The sequence below is a fragment of the Aptenodytes forsteri genome, unplaced genomic scaffold (genome assembly GCF_000699145.1).
Source record: "Aptenodytes forsteri isolate BGI_AS27 unplaced genomic scaffold, ASM69914v1 Scaffold231, whole genome shotgun sequence".
Lineage (NCBI taxonomy): Eukaryota > Metazoa > Chordata > Aves > Sphenisciformes > Spheniscidae > Aptenodytes > Aptenodytes forsteri.
In genome coordinates, this window is record NW_008796046.1 from 3,094,474 (window position 1) to 3,118,915 (window position 24,442).

Below are 24,442 nucleotides of genomic sequence, written 5' to 3' on the forward strand. Positions count from 1 at the left end.
TGACAAGGACAGTCTCATCGCAGGTCCTGCCCACGAGGTGCCGGAAAGCTTCAGCAGAAAGAAATGCCAGAGCCGCAGCCTAGCATCATGGCACGCATCCCATTCCATGACCTGTATCTTCCATGCACTGGGAGAGGAGAAACTTAAAAAATGTATTTGGGCTCTGTATTCTTGGAAGACTAAAACCAGAACTTTTAAGACCATGGAAAAAGTTATTTGGTGCATATAAAATATTAAAGTATCAGATTTGGACATCTTGATGTTATCATCAGAGCTGGGTGGGAAGCTGTTCGCCTGTTCCAAGATAGGACTGGAAATTTTGTCCTGCCTTAACTTGAGCAGGAAAATAAAAATCCGTTAATATGTCACGAAGCAACTGTTCAAAAACTAGATCAGCTCAAGAAAACAATTTCAAATTAAGATCTTTCATTTTGGTTTTGACCTCTTAATTTTTCTTTTCCAGTTTTCAATCATTAGTTTACACTTAACTTGAAAAGGTTGTAAACCAAAAAGGAATTTTTCTTTTAGGCTATTTTGGAATTTGTCATTTAGACAATTTTGAGAGCTGTTTACAACATTTCTGCTGAGAAATCTCTCAAGCTCAACCCTCTCCCACAAACAAATTCAGTTTTGACAAATGAGCATTTTCTGATAGGAAAAGTTATCTCAAAGTATTCCCTGCCAGCCTTAATTATCAGAGTGAGGCCAACATACAGGATCTTAGTCTGCATCTTTTGGCATATTTTACTTCCCTCATGGCATCATCTTCTCAGCTCTGGAGAAAACAGCTTTTCATTAAAAAAAAATACAATCTAATCCTTATGATGATTGCAGAAGAACCTGAAAGCACGAATCCTAATGGCCAGAAAAACAAGTGGAACAGAACAACCCAGGATTTTTATTTTGTGACATTTTTTGCTATTAAACCAATCTTGTCACTTTAGGGGAATGCAAATATTGTTGCATATGGGAAAGTTGTGATAGACGCAGCAGGAGCATTTAAAAATTACTTGTATCTCCTTAAGAAGTTTGTACATTTGATTTGTGATTGTGTCACCTGGTTTTCCGATGGGAAGTATATAGAAAAGAGTCCCACCAAAATGGTCTTCTCAAACATTACCACCAGTGCTGCACTAAGTATGAATATAGGAAGGACATTTAACCTGCAGAATGATTTTCTGTATAAAAACATACATAGAGCTCATGTTATTGCCATTTTACAAAGCCCCAGGGGAAGCAGTTCGGAGGTTATGTCAAGCTGTGGGGTAGGTATGCCCTAACATCTGGCCTTTAAGTCTAACGCATCTGCTTTTATTGACTTTTAGTAGAAACTGTTAATTCTGTGGGGCAGATTAACTTTGAACTACATGGTTACTGTAGTGTGCTCTGAAATGACTGACTGTAATAAAAGGTTTAAGTTGCTGTTGCTATTCTGCTAAAACAAATCTGCATGTCATTTGTTTAGTTGCAAATAAATCTCTAGGCAAAACTGTGTAAACAGAGCTGCCCCTCTACAAAGAAAAAGGTTATCGGGACATTAATCGGCAGCTAAACTTGGGGTTTCTGAGGGAACGAAAAACTGGAGGCAAAATAAAGAGAACAAACACCAAGGAAGAGAAAAGGAAACAGGTTTGGGAATTACAATCTCCATCTATGCTAATGAATTAAACATGCCCTGGACATAGGGGTCAACTGGCAAAGAAAAGCTTGTGTCAATTATATTAAACGCTGGAAAACCTCATGGTGACCAGGATACTGAGAGAGAAGAAACCTATTCACCGATGGCAAGCTTGTGAATATGTTAATTAATTTAAATGTCTTACCTGTCATGTAACACTTGATATCCTGAGAGTTGCTAATGGGATTGTTGTTTTTGAACATATACAGGTTGAAAGGCATTATGTTATTGCTACTCAGATGCTTCCACATATCATGGTCTGGACTCGTCCACCGACCCGCTAGCACATCATAGTCTCTCCGTCCCATGTGGATAAGCTTTGTGAGGGGGTCATACAGTCCCCCGTGGTAGCCGATGATGATCTGGAAGTTGGGATTGGTGTCCATATAGATCTCCCCATATGCTGTGTACAGTATCTGCTTAATCATTAAGCCAGTCCCACTGAAGACAGCCAAAGGAGTGCCAATGTTATCGCAGGCTATGTAGAATTCATCACCGCTGCTGAGCTCCATTGCAAAGAGGTGGCCTTGGAGGTCATAGTAGAGGGAGGTGATCTCGGAGCTCGAGTGGTTGTATAAATGGGTGACCTTGGTTGGGTTGGTCAGGTCTGCGTAGAAGAACTGCAAGTGATGGCCATAGCTGGTTTTGCTGGAGACTCTCCTTCCTAGGCCATCATAGCGGTATTTCACACTCCACCCACTAGCTTTATTGTAGGCTTTGATGAGCAGGCCAGCTGAATTGTACTCAAAAATATCATTGCCTCTTTGCTTCAGGAAGCCATCTTCGTCCATTTTGTACTGCACATCCCCCAGTCTAGTAATCCTATCCCTGAGGTCGTACCTGAGCGGCGTAAGGCGGGCACTATTCCCCGGACTCAACAAATGGAGGTTTCCGTTTAGGTCATAGCTGTAACGCCAGAGTGGTTTGTCATTGATAGACACTGTCTGCAACTGGCCATCAGCATCATACTCATACGAGTACCTAGTTGTGTTTGCATAAGGGCCAACCTTCAGCTCTTTCTTAACCACTCTCCCCATGTTGTCATACTGCACAGTCATCCAGTACATCAGCGACCGGAATATCTCGTACTGGACCTCCTTCATCCTGCCATAGGCATCAAAATGTTTAGTGTGAGTCATGACAGCAGTGGTGATAATCTGGTTGATATCGTAGTAAATGACTCCGAATTTACCAAATTGCTCAGTTTTGCCTGACACGTCATCGTACCTGTAGAGATCAATGGGTAAAGGTGTCTCGTTGATGACTGCTTGCATGCTGGTCACCCGAAAGCTGTTGTCATAATTATAGTCAAAGCGTGCATTCACCATGCCTTCCTCAGTGAAGCGGAAAATCTGTCGATCAATGAGGGGTCCTATCTGTCTGTATCTGATTGTACATGTGAACCCTTCATTCTGCAAGTTTATGGTCTTCAGCATGCCAGCGGTTTCGTCATAAGTGAAACTGATCTTTGTGGTGTCGTAGAGCATCTCGGCTAACTTGGACAACTTTCCATACTTGTAGATGACACGTCTCCCTGTGCCCAAGTACAAAGTGTGGAGAAGCTGTTCATCCTCTGTGAAATCCTGAATTACCGAGGCGTTGCCTTCTGGTGGCCGGTAGATGTTCCTGTAGTAACCAATGGAACGAATGGTTTCTAAAGTCTGACGGGCAACATTGGGCATGGTCACCGATGACAACCGGTCGTTCTTATCAAACTCAAAGATGTACTGTCTCTGGCTGTGAAGGAGCAGCACCATGGACTAGGTGGGAAGGAGAAAAGTATAGATTATATTCCTGGTTTTCAGGCAAAATTATACTCAACTCTCACAAAACCTGCAAGATTCTCCAATCCAAAAAGCAGGGCAAGTGAGATAAATCTCTGCACCCATAGGATTAAATGGTGAGAGGTACGCAGCTGCACAGCACATCAAGTGTCCCCAGGTAGGAGTGGGTCAGAGGAAGAAGCAGTTAATGCAGTGAGGAAGGTCTAAGTTCAGAATGCTCAGTTGTTCGAATCAATACCCTGTAGCTAGCTGTCTTCACCCAAATTCCCTGTGCCAGTAGCTTTTACAGACTGAATAAATAAAATTGGTAGAGCGACTTAAACAATGCTTGAAAAAGTACCCCCTGACACCTTCCAATGCCCAATTAATTCATTGTGTCTCCATATCTTCCATTACTCTCTTACTGCAAACTTCTGCCTGCTTGCTTATTTGTTCTGGGATTTTTTTTTGCATGTAACAATTGATACAGATAGTCAACAGAAAATACAAGGGGCGAGTCAATACTTTTTGCTTTTTAAAAGCTATGTTACTGCAGTTTCCTTAAACTGTTGTAGGGATAGGCTCTGTGCAAAACTCAGGAATAAAAAATTCCATCCCCAGGTATGCAGCGTATGGATCTATATGACACTGGGCAGTGTAACGATGAATGGTAATACCCAGAAGAATTTAAGTCCCATGCCAATGCCCAACAGTCTGGCTGGATTCATGCCTCGCACTTTTTAATTACACGTATTTCCTATGAAGCAGGAATGGGCCACTCGAAGAAGGCAGGATGTCAGACCGTATGGGTTGTTTTCACATGGAAAATCCTACTGGAAGTTCCTACTGTTCACTTCTCTGACTTTACCTGAAGATATTTTATATTGCAGCTAGCTCAGCAAAGGACCGTTGTGCTTAAAAAGTCAAATGCCAAAGCTTCACAGCATTAAGACATACTGTCAGTGTGACTGGGAAGAAACTTCTCAGGCTATTTTCAACTGCTCTTTGGTGGTTTGGCATCAGTTACTATGTGCACCTTAGTGTAGGCAGAAGAGGAGTACTGGACCATAAGGACCATTAATCAGCTGATGTGAAGGAGCGCAGCTCTACTGAAGTCGAAGGAATAAAGCCCGTTTGCACCAAATACACCATCTCTGAGTGCTAAGAGGATTCTTACCTTCTCCAAATAAGTGTAGCTCCATGATTTGCCATCAGCAAAGATCCTGGATGTAATTCTGCCAGACTGATCATACTCCATCCTTTCTGACATCGTGCCCCTCTGAATCCCTGCAATGTGTCCTCCCGGGGAATAGGTGACGTTGACCCCATTCAGTCTGCTGCTGGGTGACCAGAGACTGGGCCTCCCTGCCTGGTCGTAGAGGATGCGGAGCGTGAACTTGCGGTGGTCATCATAGATTTTCTCTGTCCTTGTCACACGATCAAAGTCGAGGGACAGCAGGTTTCTGTTGTGAACCTACAGGAAAGAGACGGAGAATTAGGAAGCTGGAAACAGTTTAAGTTACGACGACTAGTCTTGTTTCACCAAACACCTCTTTAGACCACACTGGAGAGTATCCAGCAGTTCCTTGCCTCTGGATAAGAGGCAATTTTCAAAGCAAAGAGTTGTCCTAACGTTGCTTCTGTTGACTTCAGTGAGGAGAGAGGCAGAAAACCAGAGTACTTTTGAATCATCACCACGGTGAAGGAATATTGCCCATATCCCAAACCTAGGCTTAGGACTGCTACAGCTGATGTGATTACAGACCTACAGAAGATGAAATGACAACCTGTTGCGGTGAATATTTGCAAGGTACTCTGCCTATCAAACCTGGGATATATAGGCTTTTGCTTTCATGCACATCAAAAAATAATGCTTGTAGAAAAAAGATGGATATTGTGTCAACATAGTGGAAAGCAGAGCTTTTCTCTGAGTTTACTGAATATACTGCATGCACTGGAGGTTAAGCCTTTCCCCTGAAATGAAATATGGAGGCATTGACCACTGTAGATGTTACACAGAGTGGGAACTTTTCTGTGAGAGCTGGAGTTTTAGCTTCGTTGTCCTGGGGTTATTCGGTGTTGCATAATTACACTCCTGTTACCTCCACTGCCTCTGCATTTCCAAAGATCAAAGGTATCTACTTCAAAGGTAGGAACAGGAATACATTTTGATTCAGGGATTGTAGTGCACAGCAATACAAAAAGGAGCTGATAATACAACTCACGTTTAGCCGCGTGTGCAAGGAGACTTACAAAGCCACATCATTACAGTAGCAAAGTACTGAGCAAGGATGCTCAGCCCACGTTCCCAGTGTAAGCTTGCTAAGACAGCTCTTTCTCCATCCCACCACTTTCAAACCTCTTTCAGCTGGTGAACCCCTCTTTTCTAGAAGGGTGCAGATTCTTCTCGGATGAATTTCAAACTCCAAACAGCTGGCTTGGTTTTCAGTTCCCTTTGCAGCCCTTCAGCTGTAGTCAATAAACCAGGGTTTGCAGGTCGCTGCAAGGTCTTCAGACTGCAAGTTAAACATACTGCCTTATCCTGCTCTGGGTAAAGCCGACACTCTTGACCTGAGCACTGTCCTCAGCCCTGCTTTGATCTTGGTTATTACTTTAGGGTGTATGACTGAATTCCTGCTATATTTTGAGGGATGTGGGAGTATCTGAGAGCTAAACAGCAAGAGAAAAGAGAGAAAGGATGTGGTAGAGCCAATGGAGAAGGGGTTCCTCAGCCCTGGAGGAACGGGAGGGAAAAGCAGGACCGCTGCAGTGCTTTTGTGCTGTGGGGGCAGACGTCTGTGCTGAAACCTGGAGAACGGGGCCACTGCAAAATCAGAAGTCAAAAGAAGGCATCTCAGGAGCTGGGGTCGGAAGAGGCAAAAGCACGGCTCAGAAAATGTGGAAGCGAGCTGAGGGTGCATGTGGCCAGCCAAGAGAGAAGGAATCAGTGCCATGACGTAAGTGTGAAGATGATGTAAGAGGAGGCAAGTGCAACAATGATTTTCAAGTTATGAATAACAATGGTAAAAGGCAGGTATGACTTGAGGAAAGAAACGTTGTGGAAAGGTAGATAATGCTCTAATTAAATATGTGTAAAATAGAATGTAAAAGTGCAATGAGAGAAAGAAGAAATTAGCCAACAGCCCACTCTAAGAGGCAGGCTGGAAAATAATTATAAAGGTATCAAAACTCTAAGTTACACATGTAACTAACAGAACAATTTGATATCTCATAGGTGCTTGCTGCTATAAATAGAGAAACAGAAGCGGCAATTGCTTGCAAAAAAAAAAAAGCAAAGTAGGAAGGAATAGTATCTCTGCCTTCCATCTCTTCACAGAGCAGCTCCAGCCCAGCAGCTGCAGCTTCTTCTGCTCCTGGTCTCTGCCAAGAGAGCTGGAAAGAGCTCTTCCAAGGGCTGGGATAGTAATCCAGGCTGAAAGTGGCCTCCCTGATCTGTACGCCAGCAGCAGTGCCATTCACTGTGCTGGAAGGACCAAATAACAGGTCCCTGGATAGGTCTTAAGCTCAGTCCAAATCTCTGTATCCCATTACTGGTGCCCTAAGTCATTCCACCTTCCCCATGCTCTGGCAAGCAATTTCTGCGGGACTAGCTGGAACCAATCTCCCTTTTCATGATTTTTTTTTTTTTTTACGATTTGTTTTCTCCTGCTCTCTCGATGCAATCCCTCTTCTCTCTGAAAAGTACTGCAGTGCCAACAGCCACCCCTCAAGGTGATGGGCAAAGTGAACTCTACCCTGCCAGATAACTTCTGAACAGGGGCTAAATCTTTTTCATCCTTGTTCAAGGGCATGCCTTGAATAGAAGTGAATTTTCTGCAGAAGCACTGACAGGGCTGCAGGCTTCAGTCCAATAACCGTGTTTTATGGTGAGTGGCTAAATAAGGTGCCATCCTACATCCTGGAGTCCTTATCCTGGAACGGGGTCTGAAAGCTCCTGCAAAAAGCTTTTGCCCCTCAGAGCATTTGACAAGGCCTGTAATCAGCACAGGACTGAGACAGGGTAAATCTAAAACCACAGTTCACTGTGTATTTGACCTCCCCTCTACAATGTGTGAGAGACTAAATTTAACCCCAAACTCATGTTCCACAGCACTTTATTCAAACCCTTAGCTTGCACTGGAAAAGCAAGAGCATAAACACGGCACCATCTCTGATTTCTCCAATGCTTCCTATGGAGTTCCTTTAGCTTAAATTTTACAATTAAAAAACATGCATTGATCTCCCTGGGAGTACAAGAGCACAAAAAGTGAAGATTTCTCACGAAAACACTCTGGCAACCTTCAGCAGAGGAGAGCAAACAATACTTCTGCAATGAGAGCCCCAGGAGCCAACAACATCCGTGTGATAAATGGCCGCTTACAAAGCAATTTCCCCAGCGAATTGCTAAAACCATTGGGGTGGCCATATCCAGACCTCGACACCTTGCAGAAAGTGTGGAGACGATGCTGGACTGTCCTCGTTAGTCATCACACCAGGAATGGTTAGCAGCGTATCCCAAGAGACCTCTCCAGTCACGCCGGTTCTGGGGAGTGTCTGGGGCACTAGGTCTTCATGCCACCGTTAACCTGCTGCCAAGGTCTTGGGAAAAACAAAGTGAATTACAACAGGAGTTTCCATGGTTAAATAAATAAAAGAGCTGAGCCAGCAGCTCTGTCTCTTTTGGCTGTCCTATTTGCTCTACTGTCAGAGATTATTTTACACCCCTCTTTATTGAAAAACTCAAGTTTGTTTAAAAAAAAAAAAAAAGGAAGCAGCTCTGTTCCTTGGAGCAGAGTTTACCTAACGCTCTCACTACAGATGGAGTCTGTGTTGCTGTTGGCCAGTGATGGGTTGAATTCGTAGCCAGCCAATTTGCGGAGATATCTCACTACTGGGTGGGTGGATCAGAGCATCACAACTTTCCACGGGGTGTGTGGGATAGGAGAAGGGAAAGGGGCTGCTTTAACATATTTGTGCTGCTTTACTGCTGCCTGGCCAAGTGCAGAGCCAGGTCAGCATTGATGGGACTGGGGAAAAGGTGTCAGGGCTGGCCCTTTTCCCTTCATCCATGCAGAAGTCCCTGCCCTGTGCCTTATCCCTGCAATAAACACATGCATTGTATTATTTCTTAGAGAGGGTCAAGGAGGCAGCTGTGAAACCGGCCTCATCATGCTGGGAGCTGGTCGAGCTCATGGCAACAGGTCATCAGTCCCCAAGAACACCCTGCCACCATGGGAGGAAGGGCCACGACTCATAAAATGTGGATCCATGCGACGGCAGCAGAAAGGATGCTGGTTTCAGGGGAACTCCCTCTTTTACAGTGGTCAGATCCTGTTCTCATCATCTCAAAGGCTTCATGGAGTGATGCTGCAGCCTCTTTGGGCATGCTCTTTCCCCGTGGAGCACCGTGTCTTTGCTGCTCTCTCATGTGAGCAGTGGGGTGAGAGGAGAGGGAAAGTGGTGATTTACTCACATATGGCAGAAAATGATAACATTGCCCAAAATGAACAAAAACATGTTGAACTTAACTTCCCTAAGCTTCTCCCTTGCCAAGGAAAGCAGCAATTACTGGTATGAGGGAAGACAAGAACATGACACACAGAATATGCTAAATGCCGGGCAATCCCCAGGGAGGCAATTAGCACCTTGCAGGTTTATGTCTTAGGGGTGCAGATGCTGCATGCCACAAACAGGCAGCTTAAAACTTCTTGTACACCCTCAGCTACTTTGAACCCTGAACAGAGCCATAACTGAGTCCTTCAACCGTGTAAGATGCTCTTCTGCTTCACTAGAAGGGCCCTGATAGGCTCAAAATGTGAATAAATGCTGGCGGATTTATTGGGACACAAGTAACCAGCCTGAAAACTCATTTTGCAGGTGTTTTTCCAACTGCAGTACAATATAAAACAAAGACACATTCTGCGTTTGAATCTATTGTGAAAATTTTGGAAGATAAAACTGACACGGGCAGCTGAGCTGCGGCTAAATGAGTGGAAACTGCTTTGAATACCAAATAGCTGTGACAGCTGCAGATTTCAGAAGGCTCTCTCCTTTCAGAAAAAGACCTGTCTGATAATGTCGTTGGTTATTAAAATAAAATAAAAACCCCAAGACAAACCAAACAAGAAGGGTGATGCCAACTGATCTGCAGATATACAGCAGTTCCCACTGAAGGAGCAGCTTCAGCTTTCACTACTGTTTGCAGTTTTTCTCCTGATAACAAAATATGAGGCTATCGACCCAAGGGAAAAAGAACAGAGGCTGGGTTGGGGAGGGTGAAGAGCAGTACTTGACAAGTGTGAATGAGGAGAGATGGGAGAAATCACACCAAGGTGGCAGGGGTCATGCAGCAGGGAATAGGGAAAGGTGAAGAGCAAGGACTGGGAAACACATATTCTGAAACCAGAGCATTAATACTTACTGCAAAGCTTAAGCGCAAATAAATAGCTGCAGTCCTTTTGCTGTGGTGGCATTACACAGCACTAAGCATTTTTCTCCGTGGGTCTGAATTTGCCAGGTGCTGAGCAGCTTTCCAGGAACCGCTCATCAGCCCGTGACTCTGAGACTAGCAAGGTACAGGGTGATTGTGCAGGACTTGCTATTACAAGTTACCAGCCTTGCCAGCAGTTAGCAGAGGAATTACAGGCTTATTGGGCAAGATCTTTAAACAGCCCTGACAAGTCTGTGATGCATTGTGCAGAACAATGTTTTCAAAACACATCAGTCTCAAGCACAGAAAGGACCGCGCGCTCCTGGAGGAGAGAGTACCATCAGGCTGGAGCTGTTTATAACACTTCACTTTGGGGAATAACAGCAATTGCGATGCAATGCCCTGCGAGCCCAGTTCTTCAACAGGTTCGACAGATTAGCAAGTTTCAGGAATCTAGAGATTTTTCTGAGGCTGCCCAGTGAACAATAATCATAGAATCATAGAATGGTTTGGGTTGGAAGGGACCTTAAGATCATCTAGTTCCAACCCCCCTACCATGGGCAGGGACATCTTTCACTGGATCAGGTTGCTCAGAGCCTGGCCCTGAACACTTCCAGGGATGGGGCATCCACAGCTTCTCTGGGCAACCTGTGCCAGTGTCTCACCACCCTCACAGTAAAGAATTTCTTCCTAATATCTAATCTAAATCTACCATCTTTCGGTTTAAAACTGTTACCCCTCGTCCTATCACTACACTCCCTGATAAAGAGTCCCTCCCCACCTTCCCTGTAGGGCCCCTTTAAGTACTGGAAGGCTGCTATAAGGTCTCCCCGGAGCCTCCTCTTCTCCAGGCTGAACAACCCCAACTCTCTCAGCCTGTCCTCGTATGCTTACAAAGCTTTCGGTGCTCAGGTGTATTACTGCCAGCAGCACAGGTAGAAAATGTCTATACTAATTGGTGCAGTATGTTATAGTTATAATCGTCCCTTGCTTGCTTAGTACGCCTGACATGATGGTTAAACCTACGGTGTCTGACAGCAGGTCACATGTTCCCAGTGATGCAGAGGACTTGTAGGCAAGTCAGCAATACTACCTGTGATGGCTAAGAGAACATCAGCACATAAGTGGACATAAGGACATATTCAAGACATATAAAGGTCGTGTCACTGAGGATGAACAGCTAGTTCTCTGTCCTGCAGCCTCCTCCCTATTGCAGACGATACAAATCAGCCCTGTCCCTTTCTGTCATGAGACTGGAGACTGGTGAGATGAGAAGTGGAGACCAAAACTGCTCACGCTTCTCACTTACCCTCAGCCGACGTCCAAAGACGGTGACCTGCCCTCTCGCTTGCTCCTTCCTCTGCCTCCATTCCACGAGATTGAGGCCGTTGTCGATGGGCAGGGTGACATTCCTCTTCCCCACCGTGGGGTTGACGGTGCCAGCGAGCAGATGTGGCTCGGTTTGCAGGGCCACCTCCATGCCGTTAGCGAGCATCAGTCTGAGAGAGCCATCAGCGCCGATGTAATAGCTGTTTCGGACTTGGTCTGAAGATAGGAAAGAGATTTTTTCAAATGGCTGCCCAATGATACAGCTCCAACTTTCCATTTTCTCTCTCACCCAGGCTTCATCAGCATTTCTGATGGTTGTAACCAAATACACTGTCACTCACCCGTCCCACTCACAGTCAGCAAGACATTGGTTTCACCAGTGAAAGTAAAGATGGACAATCTCTTTTTCATTCTGATGAGGTTCTGCACCTCAAACTCTTGCAGAAAAGCCTTACAGAGGTTAAAAAAGACACCCGTGGAAGAGCCGTATAATACCCTAGCAAAGGACGCAGGTTCAAACCTCTTCCTGTAGGCTAAAACACTGGGTGGTGAGATATTTGTTTTAAATCACAGTCCAGCTGAAAACTTTCCACGCTTTTGTATCCTAAAGATCCCAATTCCACTACAATACATGAAAAAGTGGGGCCACCTACTTTCCTCAGCTTATTCACCATCTCACAAGTGACAGGAAATTGCACAGCGAGTTAATGCTAACCAGTTCCCCAAACAACAGCCAAACCCGTTCACTTGGGAAAGCTTTCAGGAGGTAACCAAAGTCCTCACGTTTGGAAAGAAAGCAGAGGCACTAAGCTCCCACACATCTCTGTACATCTGGCCTCCGCTAGCTCTTCAAAGATCAGCGTATTTTGAGGCCAGGATTTGGGAGTTCAGGAGTGGAAGAGAAGAACAATACCTCTTCCACATCCTTCAGGAATCAGGCAGGCTGAAAGCCCGTCCTTTGAATCTCCAGCTGGCATTTCTCTGCAGAGAGGAGCTCATGAAGGGTAAGAAAGCATGAGACTTGCTCAGCGCAGAATGGCTTTAAAAGCACGTTATACAAAGACTGCCTTATCTGAAGCTCCTCAAAAGCTGGAAAATATTATAATTTCTGTCTCCCAGGCTGCCATAAATACCTAATTGTGAATAAAAACACCCATTAAAAATTCATGTCAATTGTTTTTCCGTTCTGAGGCAAGTTGGGTTTTGTTCACTAGTTGCTCTGCCACAGCTCAGCAGGAAACGAGGTCACAGCGAAATTATCATCTCTCGTCTGGATGAAATAGATCAGCAAAGAGCACAGTTTGGATAATTAGGAAAGGAAACCTGACACCAGTTGGTGTTTTTCATCGTGAGTCTGATACTGCTCCTGTTGTAGCCAGCTGGAGTCTTGCCACGCTGATCTCAGCAGGACCACAACTCGACTTACTGTACACAGTAGCGGTGGTGTGAAACTGCTGTGGCACTGGATTTTGCCACTCTAAACATACAGCAGTGATCCACAGTGTAGATCCAAGTATTTTAGCTGTACCACTGAGTACTTAAGTTGATGGTCTTTTGACATAAGACTCCAGCAGGATCAAACCCACTCCACGCTTGATTCTGCAAATGGGGGACAGTCAGCTGGCTGTCACACTTTTGTTCTTAGATGCTTGGTTTGGTGAGAAAGTGGTAGGAGATGCGCTTTAAATCAAATCAGTGAAATACCTCTGCACAGCTAATATCTCCACACAGCTCCCTCCTTCATCCTTCGCCAGGAAGCAGGGGAAAGCTTGAAGGTCTCTGTAAAATTCACTGGACATCTGATGTTCCCTTCGTGTCACACAAGCACCGCAGAGGGGTTATAGTGGATTGTCACCAGCAGTGTGGTACAGTGTGGGGAATGTAAATCCTTCACTTTCAACATTTTCCCAAGAGAATACTCTTCCCTGGCTTTGGAAGGCATTTCTCAAGGGCTACATGAAATCCAGGGGCCATGGGATGTTGCATTTTATGCTGCTTTGGCTGCAGGGCACTACTGCGCTATTTTGGCCTTGAACAAATGCTCACTTCGTCATTAATCCAGAGGACAACATCCCACTGAGGCCCTGAGGTGCCTGTTAGCTGTAGAGGCTCCTAAATCCACCCTACAGGAATCTGTAACCTTCTGAAAATGCCTTCTCAGACCTCACCTGTTCACAGTGTGATCCAGGTTTCTTGAAAGGTTCACCAAGGATTTGTGAAAGCTGGCCAGAGCTGTGAGTCCAGAAGGAAAATGCACGAGCACCCCGCATGCAAAGGGAATTTGCAACATGCATTTTCCCTGGAGAACAACGGAGCGAGCAAGACACTCACAGACCTTGAGAACGGCTCCAGCTCCATCCGCTGGAGAGGCACTTGGAAGGCAACTTTATTCCAACTGTGCTTAATACATCCCTGGGCAACTCCAGTGGCCCTTGTTTCAGCTTCTGCAGTGCTGCCATGAACAAACAGGTACCTCAGTTTGGGAATTCACAGTCCCTGACACCTGTGGGAAACCCACCTTCAGCAGGTCGCAGGCCACCTCTGCTGCAATGTTATCCAGATCTTCATTTTAAGATAAGTGAGTTCCTTCAGATCCAAACAGTTTTGTAAATTTTATACTTCTGAAGATGGCTAAGCTGTTTGTAATACTGCATGTCCTAATGGCAAGAGTGTCCCTGTGCTGGAGGGCAGTACAATGAGATAATTGACCGTGGCACCATTATGTAACTGTGCCTTCAGCTCTGGGTGTATAAATCACATCACAGTCAATTATCTCACTAAAGGGCCCCCAACAGCGGGCTCTATTGCTTAATTAGGCTCTTGAGGTGAAGCCAACCTCGTGTCTGTGCAGTTGCCAGACGTCTTAATGCGAGTGGATGGCACGGGGCGGGGTAGGTTGGATCTGCTTTGCAGGCTGAAGTAAAGAATAAGAAAGTCATTGTCTCCCCTGCAGGAATAGTGAGTACGGCTTGAAGGGGCTGACACCCTCTCAGCCGCCCTCTCCAGAGGCAGGAAAGGCAGTGTTCAGGCATAGCAGGCACTTTTTTTAGGGAAAGCTTGCTGTTATTATAGGGAGGGGGAGGGAAATGTGTGTCCCAGAGATGTGGGAACAAACGTGACTCTGGAACGTGTTGGTCTCACTCGGAGCACTTTGTTCTTCACAAGGGAAAATGATGTTTGACACCCCATTGCCATCAGGCACAGACTGGGAGTGAATGAGAGCTGGGGAGTAAAAAAAGCAAAGTCTGAGGGTCCTTTTCCTTTCTCCAAGCCCCAGGGAACAGGAGTAATGGCTCATCCTGACCCTAAGGAGGCTTCAGCCTTCAGAACTTGGAGATCCAGGCTGGCATGGTTTGTGCACTACAACTTCTGTCCCTACCAGTATGTCAGCACAGTGCTCCCCTGCTATTTATTCCTCTTTTCTTTCCCACTTCATCACCTTTTCCTCCACCTCATCAATCCTCCACTTCCCCACCTTACCATCACTGGCAGAACTATGCTCATTTCCAACAGCCGCAAACCAGTCCCACCAGTCCTATCCTGGCTGCCCACCTCTCCGTCCTCCTTTCTGCCTCTCCTCACCAGCCCTTTAGCTCAAACGTTGACCTTCTGGGGACAGGGATGGTCATTTTTCTGGATGCTGCCTTGTGAATGTTTGAGCAGCCAGTGAACAAAGAATCAGAGAGATTTCCAGCAACCAGCTGTAAGCCTGTTCCAGGAGAGTAACTGTTAAGTTAGGAGCCATTAAGAGAACGAAGCAAAGGGGTCGGCTGGAAGCGCGGCTAGATTTATGCAACCCTTTTTGTTATAACAATAATGGTAATGATGATGGAGGACTGTACTGCATAAGGGCTGCACGGCAAGGGGACCGGCTGAGAATGAAGCAGAAAACAGCTGCAGAGCAACCACAGTGCTAGGGAGTGTGGCTAAGTAGGTGTGAGTGTGCATCTGTACCAGCATGTGGGGAGCTCTGGGGCACTGAGGATGCAGGTGATTTTTGGTGTTGGGATTACCAAGATGATGCCTGATGGATAATCCACTGTGTGCAGCTTGGCTGGAAGAGGGACAGTGGCCCAACTCACCTTGGAGCAGGGTGTAGAAGGCTCCCGATGCCGACAAATTGGTTGTTATCGTAACATCATCCTTGCTGGAGGTTTCCACCTGGACATGCACGGAGCTGTCAGTATCGCTGCGGAAGCTGCTCACTTGGCCAGTCGGGAAGGTCACGTTGGTCAGGCGCCCAAAGCTGTCGTACCTGAAAGGGAGGATGGAGTGAAGTCAATAGCATCAACAGAGGAGTGGGATACAGGAATCATCCTATAAAGCAGAGACCAAGTCTTGAAGTCATCACCCAGGTTTTTCCCAGAGGAAAACGCATTGTCAGTCTGTCAGACTGTCTTGACTTTTTTAGCTTCATGAAAAGAAAATCACAGCTTTTAGCTGAAGAAAAATCAAGCAAAGAACAGAAAATTACTGCATAAGTATTAGCCTGTATTTTAACAACATTTTTCCAATACTTATCACCTGCACTGTGCTTCTTGTTTACAAGAGTAACTTTATTTCCCATCTACTGTGCTGTGACTTAGGGAAAAGCACTGGCCCGTGCATCCTGTGTAGCAGAACTAGGAGTTTCTGAAGGCCACCAACTGTTCTGTCTGCTTGTGTCCTGAGCTCTTCAGTGTGTTTTTTCTTTTTTTTTTTTTAACCTTATTTTAAAAGCGACAGGTAGCAGGAAGGACCTGCCAGATTGGCCGCATCAGGTAGAGAACTGCCCTTTGTGAACATGGTGTAGAGCCCTGAGCACAGCTGAGACCCCCGTGTCTACCTTTTAGTGTTCCTAGGACCATCTGGAAGGACTGATTTAAAAGTGTACAAAAGCAGTTCAGTTTTCACCCCTACTGAGTCCTTGGCTTTTCCAGTGAGGGAGTCAACATAAGGACCATCTGGGAAGGCTTCTGTGATGTGGACACCTGTGTACCAGGACCCAGATGAAATAAGCTACATACATGCAGGTCCCACAGCAGTTAACAAGCTGGGGGGTTATTTTTCAATAAAAAGGAGAAGCAGACACCTGCGCCTAGAGGCCTCCTGAGTCGCTGGAGCCAACACACCATCCTGCCTCCCATTTGTGGCACTGCAAAAAGGGAGCCCTTGGGTCTCAGACTGAGCTAAGAGCAGAGGGTTAGCAAGGGACCCTTGCCGTGAGGCTATTGTAGACTGAAACGGAGAGCAGCAGGAAGCTCTCTTGGCTTATCTCTGGAGAGCTGTTAGGCCTTCTGATGAGATAGACCTTCAGGGAAGGGATATTTAACTAGTCAGGGAGAAACAGTAGAAAAATTCCAGCAAAAGCAGTCAGTGATAACATTTGACTTTTTTCAAGTCCCGCCCACATATCATTTAAGAATGATTTGTATGATATATATCAAGAAAAGGTATCACTTGGGGATGCAAAGCGGATGGTGGGTGAGCAGAGAGGACTCGTTCTCCTGCAATAGCCAGCGGTGAGCCTTTGATGGAGCATGGTGTCCAGTGAAGGGCACCGTTCCTCAGAATGACAAAATAATGTAAATGATACGTTAAGGATAACAAGGTTAGAAAACATGACCTAAGAAGCAAAGCCAAAAGAAATGAGCTGATTTAGAAGAGAGGAAACAAGGAAGTGGGAAGATGCCACCTTGGCAACGGTTGTTCTGAAGAGAATTATAATTAATTGTTCATCATGTCTACTGAGGATGTGACAAAAAGTAATCCACTTGAATGGAAACAAGGAAGATTCAGGTCAGAAGCTGGAGAACATTTTCCAGGCCCATGGTTGCTCCAAGCAGAGGAACAGATGGAGTGCTGGAAACCCCATTGCCCAACGCTTTTAAGAATAGGTGAGAGAAATGTGTTAGAGAAGGTCTGGATGCAGTTGATCAGACCTTGTATGGCTGAGGAGCTCTTGATCCTCCTCTTCAGGATTACTCTGAGCTGGGGAATAAGACAAAAGACTCCAACTAAAAACAAAAAAACCCAAACAGACAAAAAGAAAAGAAAAGTAAAGAAAAGAAAAAGTACTCTTGGACTGCAACCCATGAGACCCAGGAGCAGCCATTGGACTGGCTCTGCACTGTACAGAAAAAGAAATTCGTCTCCTCTTCCATTCTCTTTTTTCCAGATTTGTATACAGTGCTGGTACTTGCTTTTGACAATATGCTGGCAGTGACTTAGCATGAGGAAGGGCTGGTAGAAAAGGTGATTTTTGCCCAAGTTTAATATTTAGTGTATAGTGACTGAATGGATGAGCTCATTGCAAGTCTCTCCAGCCCGTGGGTTTGGAGACACCATCACGTGAGGCTTTTCTTGCCCACTGGGCAGAGGGGGAGGTGAGAAGGTAGAAGAAAGCATTTGGCCTTCCACAGCGTCAGCCTATCAGTCATGGGATTATCCATGCATGGAGGACGGAGCAGCTTTGCCCTTTCCCTCCAAGATCTTGGCGATCAATCAGCCACTTGTGAAATAGAAAAGAAGAAAGAAAAAAAAAAAGAAAGGGATGAATTCAGGACTGCATTGCAGGAGTTTGGCAGCGACCACTTAAAGCTTTTCCAAGCGGCTAGCAGCGCACAGCTTGGATCTAAACTGAATCTCCTTGCAAGAGTCAGAACTAAAGTGCTCTTGGTACCAAACGTTTTCCTCCACGTTTGTGGCTGTCCTGTTTGCACTGAGATGGTATGCGTTTTGATTGTGCTTTCTGCACAATCATCTGCACATCTCCTCCTAAAACAGCATGTGAGTCTTAAACTGAAAACGTCACAGGCAGTATCTTTACCCCATCTGCTGAGACAGGACACAAGGGACATGATTTAGTCTCTACCTTGAGCAGAGAAAACATTGTTATCACTAAAGATGTGTTGTGTAACACCCCAAATTCTTTCTACCTTGACATCAATAGTCCTATACATAAATCAGTCTGAACCGTAAGGGTAAACTCAGATCCCAAATGCTCTGAAATTTAAGGAAGATGGATCTGAATTTAACACCTCTGACTTGGTGGTGTTAGCAACTGTAAGAGATTTATTTAAATTGTTCTATTTAAATTTAAAAAAATGAGCTGCTCCTGAAATTGAGCCTGATTCAGCTCCTAAAAATAATGGCACAAATCTGGACGTGCTGCACTGAAGTCTAAGGGGTGAGTTTGGTGTAATACAGGTGTGAGTCTGAAAGGAAGCAGGTCTGCGGATTAGGGAAAGGAGAGCAAAAGCCAGGATGGGGGCAGAGGGCTTGTTCACGTGATGGACGTGGCTGCTATTTCCTTTAAGTGCTGAGTCAATGTCCTGTGAGTCATATGGTTTATCCTAATTGAACGACACTCAGCACCATGGTGAGAGTCAGCACAAAACCTATACTCCATGCAAGCCCTACTTATGTGCTCCAAAGAAAGCCTCAAAAACCTGTGGATACTCAGTTTAACAGCCCCAAGCAGCAGCAGACACCCAGCTCCTTAAACTCTATTCCTGGACATCCAGCTCCCAGCACCCTCATAAACGGTCCTTCAGCTCTCTGCTGGGAAAATATAAAATATTTGCAAACGGGCAAGTGGGAAAATATGCCAGTAACCTTTGCCCGTGCAAAATGGGTTAGAACAGCATGAAAAAAGAGCATGAAAGAGTATGATGGTGCCTAAACCTCTGTGCACACATTTTTCTTTTTAAGTCAAAATGAATAAGTACATACACATAATTTCCACAGTTACATTTTTACAGCTGTATAAAACTCACATTACAGGGGAGAACTTCACCAAGAGCAAGGACTTCCATTTGGGACTTTGGGTCCTGAGAAGCAAGGCTTGTTTTGGGCCAGAACAGTCTGGAATGGTGTGCTGGAATTGGTTTAAGATGTCTACACGTGTACATTAGACTTTTAGCACCTCCTTAGTCACCCCATTAGCCTCCGTCAGAAGTAACCTGGACCATCTGTGTTTTCTGCGTTTGCAAGAGCTGCTGCACCTCTGCCCAGGAGCGAGGCAGGGACCTTCCAAGCACTCACTTTGGGGGTGACAGCTCACCTATTTGCAGCTGCAAGGAGGTCATGCCTTACAAAGGGAGAAATGCGAGAAGGTTCTACAATTAGACTGTTCCCATTTTTATCGTTATTTTTAATTGGTGGCAGATGAAGTGCAAAACACTCAAGTCCAGACAGAAACTCCTTTTAGCACTGTGGTGGCAATGTAAAAGGAGGTCCTGGAAGCTAGTTAGCATGGACACACACAGCACTTTCGTCTTGGCAAGCAGTTTCTTTTCTCTTTTCTGCTTTGCTCAGGACCAGAGCATTTTCCCCTTTTCCCTTGATTTAGATCACACAGCACATACCTGATATCATCTATCACATAACCACAGTCTCCCAGGACACATTAGCTTGAAGGCTTCAACATACCAAACAGATAATGTGCTTAAAAAAATGAAATGAGTTAAATGAGTCCATTCCTTCTACCTCTGCTTTCAGCCCTATAAAGGCACTTCCAGAGCACATCCTCAGCTTGGTGAGGAAGGCCAAGCAACTGGCTCTTTCGCAGCTGCAGGTGCGCCCTGGTATTTGCAGTAAGATAAATCTCTCCTAGTCACCTCATTTTGCAGCTAAGCTGTATAGGCCTGTTTCCACAGTCTTGGGATTTAGGGGTGGGCCAGTTTTCATCACAGCCTAAGACTTCTGTGTTCTCCAAATGCTCTGAAAGCACCAGAATTAAGGAAATACTGAAACATGGGAGCGCACGCAGCAGCCACCCCGAGCAATGAATTCATCACCTGCTAACACAGCTGCTGCCTCCCATTCAAACCTGCTGCAAAGACTCAGCACTTACAATTACAGTGACAATTATTAGGCCAGCAAAGGAAGCTGTTGCTATCCATTCCCAATTGGAAATGTATTTAGCTAAGGTTCAATGCACAGAATTAAAACGGTATTTGGTGCTTATGAGGCCTAATTGTTAGCTTGTAAACATTCAGAGCTTTCATTTATCACATTACCGTTGTGTAGAGACCTGGGCCTTGGGAATTAAAGAGAGCATCCTAAGTACTGTCTATTCAGAAATCAATTCCTTGCCTTATTTTATTCCTCATTTTAGCTTTTTCACATTTCATCAGCCTTTTAAAACTACAAGTCAAATAGATTGGAAAAAATTCACTATAATAATATTGCATTTAGTGCCAAAGTGTCCTAATGTACTTTGCAAACTATATTTTGCGTGCGATTATATAGACATGCATCTGCCGCCTCTGAACAAGCTCGCCTCTTCACAATTTTTCAAACAACATTAAACACAACATTAAAAATAAATCTGTAACAGACAAACTGATACTACTCAAATATGTATGAAGGCAAGTCCTTTCCCTAATGACACAAGGCCAGGTTGCAGCCACTGTCTGCAGAATTTTCTGACTGCCCAAACAAGAAGAGGAAGATCTCTCTCTCTCTCTAGCTTTTAGGATACTCATAATTCCCCTGGTTCTCAACTAAACTCTGACACCAGGCATTCATTTCAGGCCAGGCCAATGGCTCAAAACATGACCTCACAACTTCGTGAGAGTATTGGAGAAGCACTATTTTATCACGGCACTTACTGGAGTTTCACTGTAACTTCTTCAGAGGAACATTGATGAGAATCTAATTATTTTATCATGAAGAAATTGTGGAGCAAAGAAATCTTGCTAAAAGAGGAGGGAGAGCAAAAGCCAAAGGTGTTTCTCACACTCCAGTCCACTGCAGGAGCAGAACGATACGATACCCTCACTTGAACTACTCTAAACCAAGGATGCCACCAAATCCCATAAAACTCAGTGTATGACCTGAGGTATCATCAGGTGATAAAGGGATGTTATTAATGCAGTAAGCTAGCTTTTCTCTGAGTCAAGAGGTGGCTGCTCCTCTGAAGGTAATGTGCTATTTATCTCTGTTTTTGACTAAGAGAAAAAAATTGCAAAGCTTTTATGCCAACTACAAGGCAGACTGAGTCTACATCTCACTGTGGGGTAGATGTTGACTACGATGCCCAGTTCTGGTACCCCAGTCGCCCAGAGCAGGGCATTGGCTGGGGCACCAAACACTGCTGGGGTGGGACCTCTGCTGAGTGCTGGGGGTCATTGGGAAGCCATCCAAGGTCCTCCTGCATGCTCAGTCCAGCTGGCTCCTACCTTCCACCCATTACAGTGTGTGAGGTTTGGCAGAGTTTGGTTCTCTGTAAAACAGCATCCTACATTACGGGTCAAAGCTCCCCTTACCGCCCATCTGGAGATCTGGCTCCACGGTACCCTTCGCTCTCCAGGCAGCCCTGAGCCACTTCTTGGGCAGTCCATGAAAAGATTTTGAATTTCTGGGCTTGGCTGTAGTGATGTGTAAATATGTCATTCTGTATGGGACGAGGTGACCTTCGAAACTAACTGGGGACACAAAGGACCTACGTGAAAGAGCTTCATCTGGGCTAAATAATGCATAGAAGGTTTGACTTTGGCTCAGAGGGAAATTGAATTAATGTGCAGTGATACCATCTCAATGAGCTAATCAAGATAATTGCCGTATTCTTGATTTAAACAAATACATTAATAAGAATTTCCAGATTCTGAAGTAGATAAACAGCAACTGCTAAGAAACTTTGTAAAGGCTGGTAGCAATTTTTTCAGGTCAAGTGAAAAAGCAGCAACAACAAAGAAGCAAGTAGTCACACAGCATCCTTTGTCTTTGACTTGAGGAGTTGATCAACAAGATGCCGCTCCCCTGGCAGTTTCCAGATCAACTTCCTTTGCTGCTGATTATCACTGTCACAGGTTCAACGAGAAGGGAAGTCTTTAATCCAGTTACTGGACAAGCTGAGCTGCATTGCATTAATTGACAGCGAACGTCAAGCCCTCTGCAGAGGCAGAGAAGGTCTATATAATGTTAAACCCCTCAAAGATAGGCCTTTGGGGGGGACAGGCTAATTACTGCAGGGAGTTAAGTTTCACTCTCAAAGGAAAGGGAAACTGCACAGCATTATATACTGAACCTTACTCAGTGCTAAACCCAATAAAGCAGGATTGTTACAGCAGGCTTTGGTGTAGGATGTGTGAAAGGAAGAGCTGTAAGTGCTGTGAGCAAGTCTGCCACCGCCTGAAGACAGCACCTGTCTCCTTCCCCTACAGAAATGAACGACAATGTGCCAGCCCACCCTGAACCCTTGGAGGACCTGGATTCCCTGGTATGCCCTGGAGATAGACCTCTGGTACTGCGTCAATGTATCCCGCCTCCTTCTCTCCAGAGTCACACCAACGTGGCCATATGTCACAGTTCTTTGCAGCCTTATGATAAAGGCTGAGAAATGCCCTGGTAAGAGCGACAACTGAAGGAGAACCAGAGATGCTGGACATGTACACACATAGTGCTGCCACTCTTGCAATACAATTGCTCTTTCACATTGGGTGTCTGGTTTATGGTCCTCTGTGGACAGTCAGGTAAAGGTAAATCTTACAAGGATGTTCTTCATGGGGCCACTGGTGCAGTGTAAACTTGCCAGCTGAATTTACGTTCACTCTTAACTTTTTAAACAGTGATGTCCAGCCTGCCCTGGCCCATAAACAACTATTATGTGCTGTGAGAAACATGATGCTTTTCCTCAGAGTCAGATTTGATCTCTTTATTTCCTTGGCCACAAGCAAAACAGAAATATGAGCTTCACCTTCCCCCTCAGCCAGGACTGAAAACTACTCGGAGCACCTTCCAGTAGCTCATGATAACAGGATTTCTCTAAATCACTTAAACTTCCCCAATGTAAATTTCCTCATGTTCTGATACAGAAACCAATAACCTGAAGGTATTGAACGCTGATTTGGTTTACACCATCTTCTTTGGCTTCTTGAATATCAAAGAACTTAGATTTCATCCTCACGTGCCTGCACTCATCCCTGCAGTTTGTGTTTGACTCATGCAAATCTTCTCTCTGGTGAGAATATATCTTAAGAAAGGCATCCAGAGTCATGTTCTAAGATACCAAGAAATGGGGAATATAGTGCTTCTCATGGTTGGTCGCTCTACCGGTTAGGTAAACTCAGCCTTTAAAACTCACGCCTTCCTGTCAAGTTGAATATCTCTAGCTTTGCTTTCCAGCCCCTTACCCTTCTCAACCCTTTCTCTGCTAGATTAAGAGTCCCTCTGTAGGTGATAGTTTTGTGCTGACATGCTGTGATCTAGACACTTCCATCTTCTTCATGTTAAGATAAATAGATCAACTCTTCTTAGTTCACCAGCATAAAGCACTTTCTCCCCATGAATGCATTTTTTTAGTGTTTTTCTGCACAGCCTTCAATTTTCGTTGTCCTTCATAAACTGCAAACATCACAACCGACAGTATTAGTCTCATCAATGCTGTACAGACATAAAATCAGCTTTGCAGTACCCACTACAAGTAGAGTGGGATGAGTAAATGTATTCATTTTGTTTGTCCATCCAAGCAACAAGTTAGACAGATTTGCCATGGAATTATGCTGAGAATCACACTGGATGCCTTGATGCTTTGCTCACTACAACCTCTGAGAGTCAATGCTCAGCCCAGTTCTTGAGATGTGGCCTGTTACATGTGTACCCTGGCATTAGACTGTGTAAGAACATATTTTCTTTAAATGAAACCTACTTTATCAAGCAATTTAAGTATCTCACCTTTATTTACTAATCTTCTCATGTTATCAGTTCTGATTTTCTATTTTTTCCCAGATTATGCATGGGTAGAACCTGGGTAGAATCAATCCCTGCCAATTCACCCGAAACAACCCCACTGGATGATTCCCTATCGCTGATTACCTTTTGAGAGCTATCACAGAGCAAGTTCTTGAGCCATTTGATATGTACTTTTTACAGCTGAGAAAAGAGCAGACAGATCTGCTTTCCAGGTCCCTAGTGGACAGGTTAGGATAGGGTCAGATAGGATAGGACAGGACAGGACAGGACAGGGCAGGGCAGGACAGGACAGTTCAGGGCAGGACAGGACAGGACAGGATGAAGAGTGACAGTCTCTGGTTCAAGCAAGGAAGATTTAGACTGAGCATATAAAAAAGCTTTCTAACAATAACAATAAGATAGGTAAATACATTGTTATCACTAGCAATATTTATCAATAACTTAGATGACTTTGATAGGATCCATTTGACCAAATTGTAGACATCTGCAATGTAAACGTCTGTATCTAACCTTCGGCCACAACAACCTCATGCAGCACTACACGCCTGGGGAAGAGTGGCTGGA

General features: G+C 44.9%; 1 protein-coding gene across 1 annotated transcript in view; it reads right to left on the reverse strand.

Annotated features, from left to right (window-relative positions):
* Positions 1 to 24,442, reverse strand: part of TENM4 (teneurin transmembrane protein 4) — a 421,264-nt gene that overhangs the window by 12,988 nt on the left and 383,834 nt on the right. Inside the window, exons 26-29 of the mRNA XM_009286142.2 lie at positions 15,283 to 15,455; positions 11,181 to 11,416; positions 4,619 to 4,915; positions 1,824 to 3,438 (exon numbers count right to left, since the gene is read on the reverse strand). Of these exons, the coding sequence (XP_009284417.1) occupies positions 1,824 to 3,438; positions 4,619 to 4,915; positions 11,181 to 11,416; positions 15,283 to 15,455 (2,321 nt within the window). The remainder of the gene's footprint in view (positions 1 to 1,823; positions 3,439 to 4,618; positions 4,916 to 11,180; positions 11,417 to 15,282; positions 15,456 to 24,442) is intronic.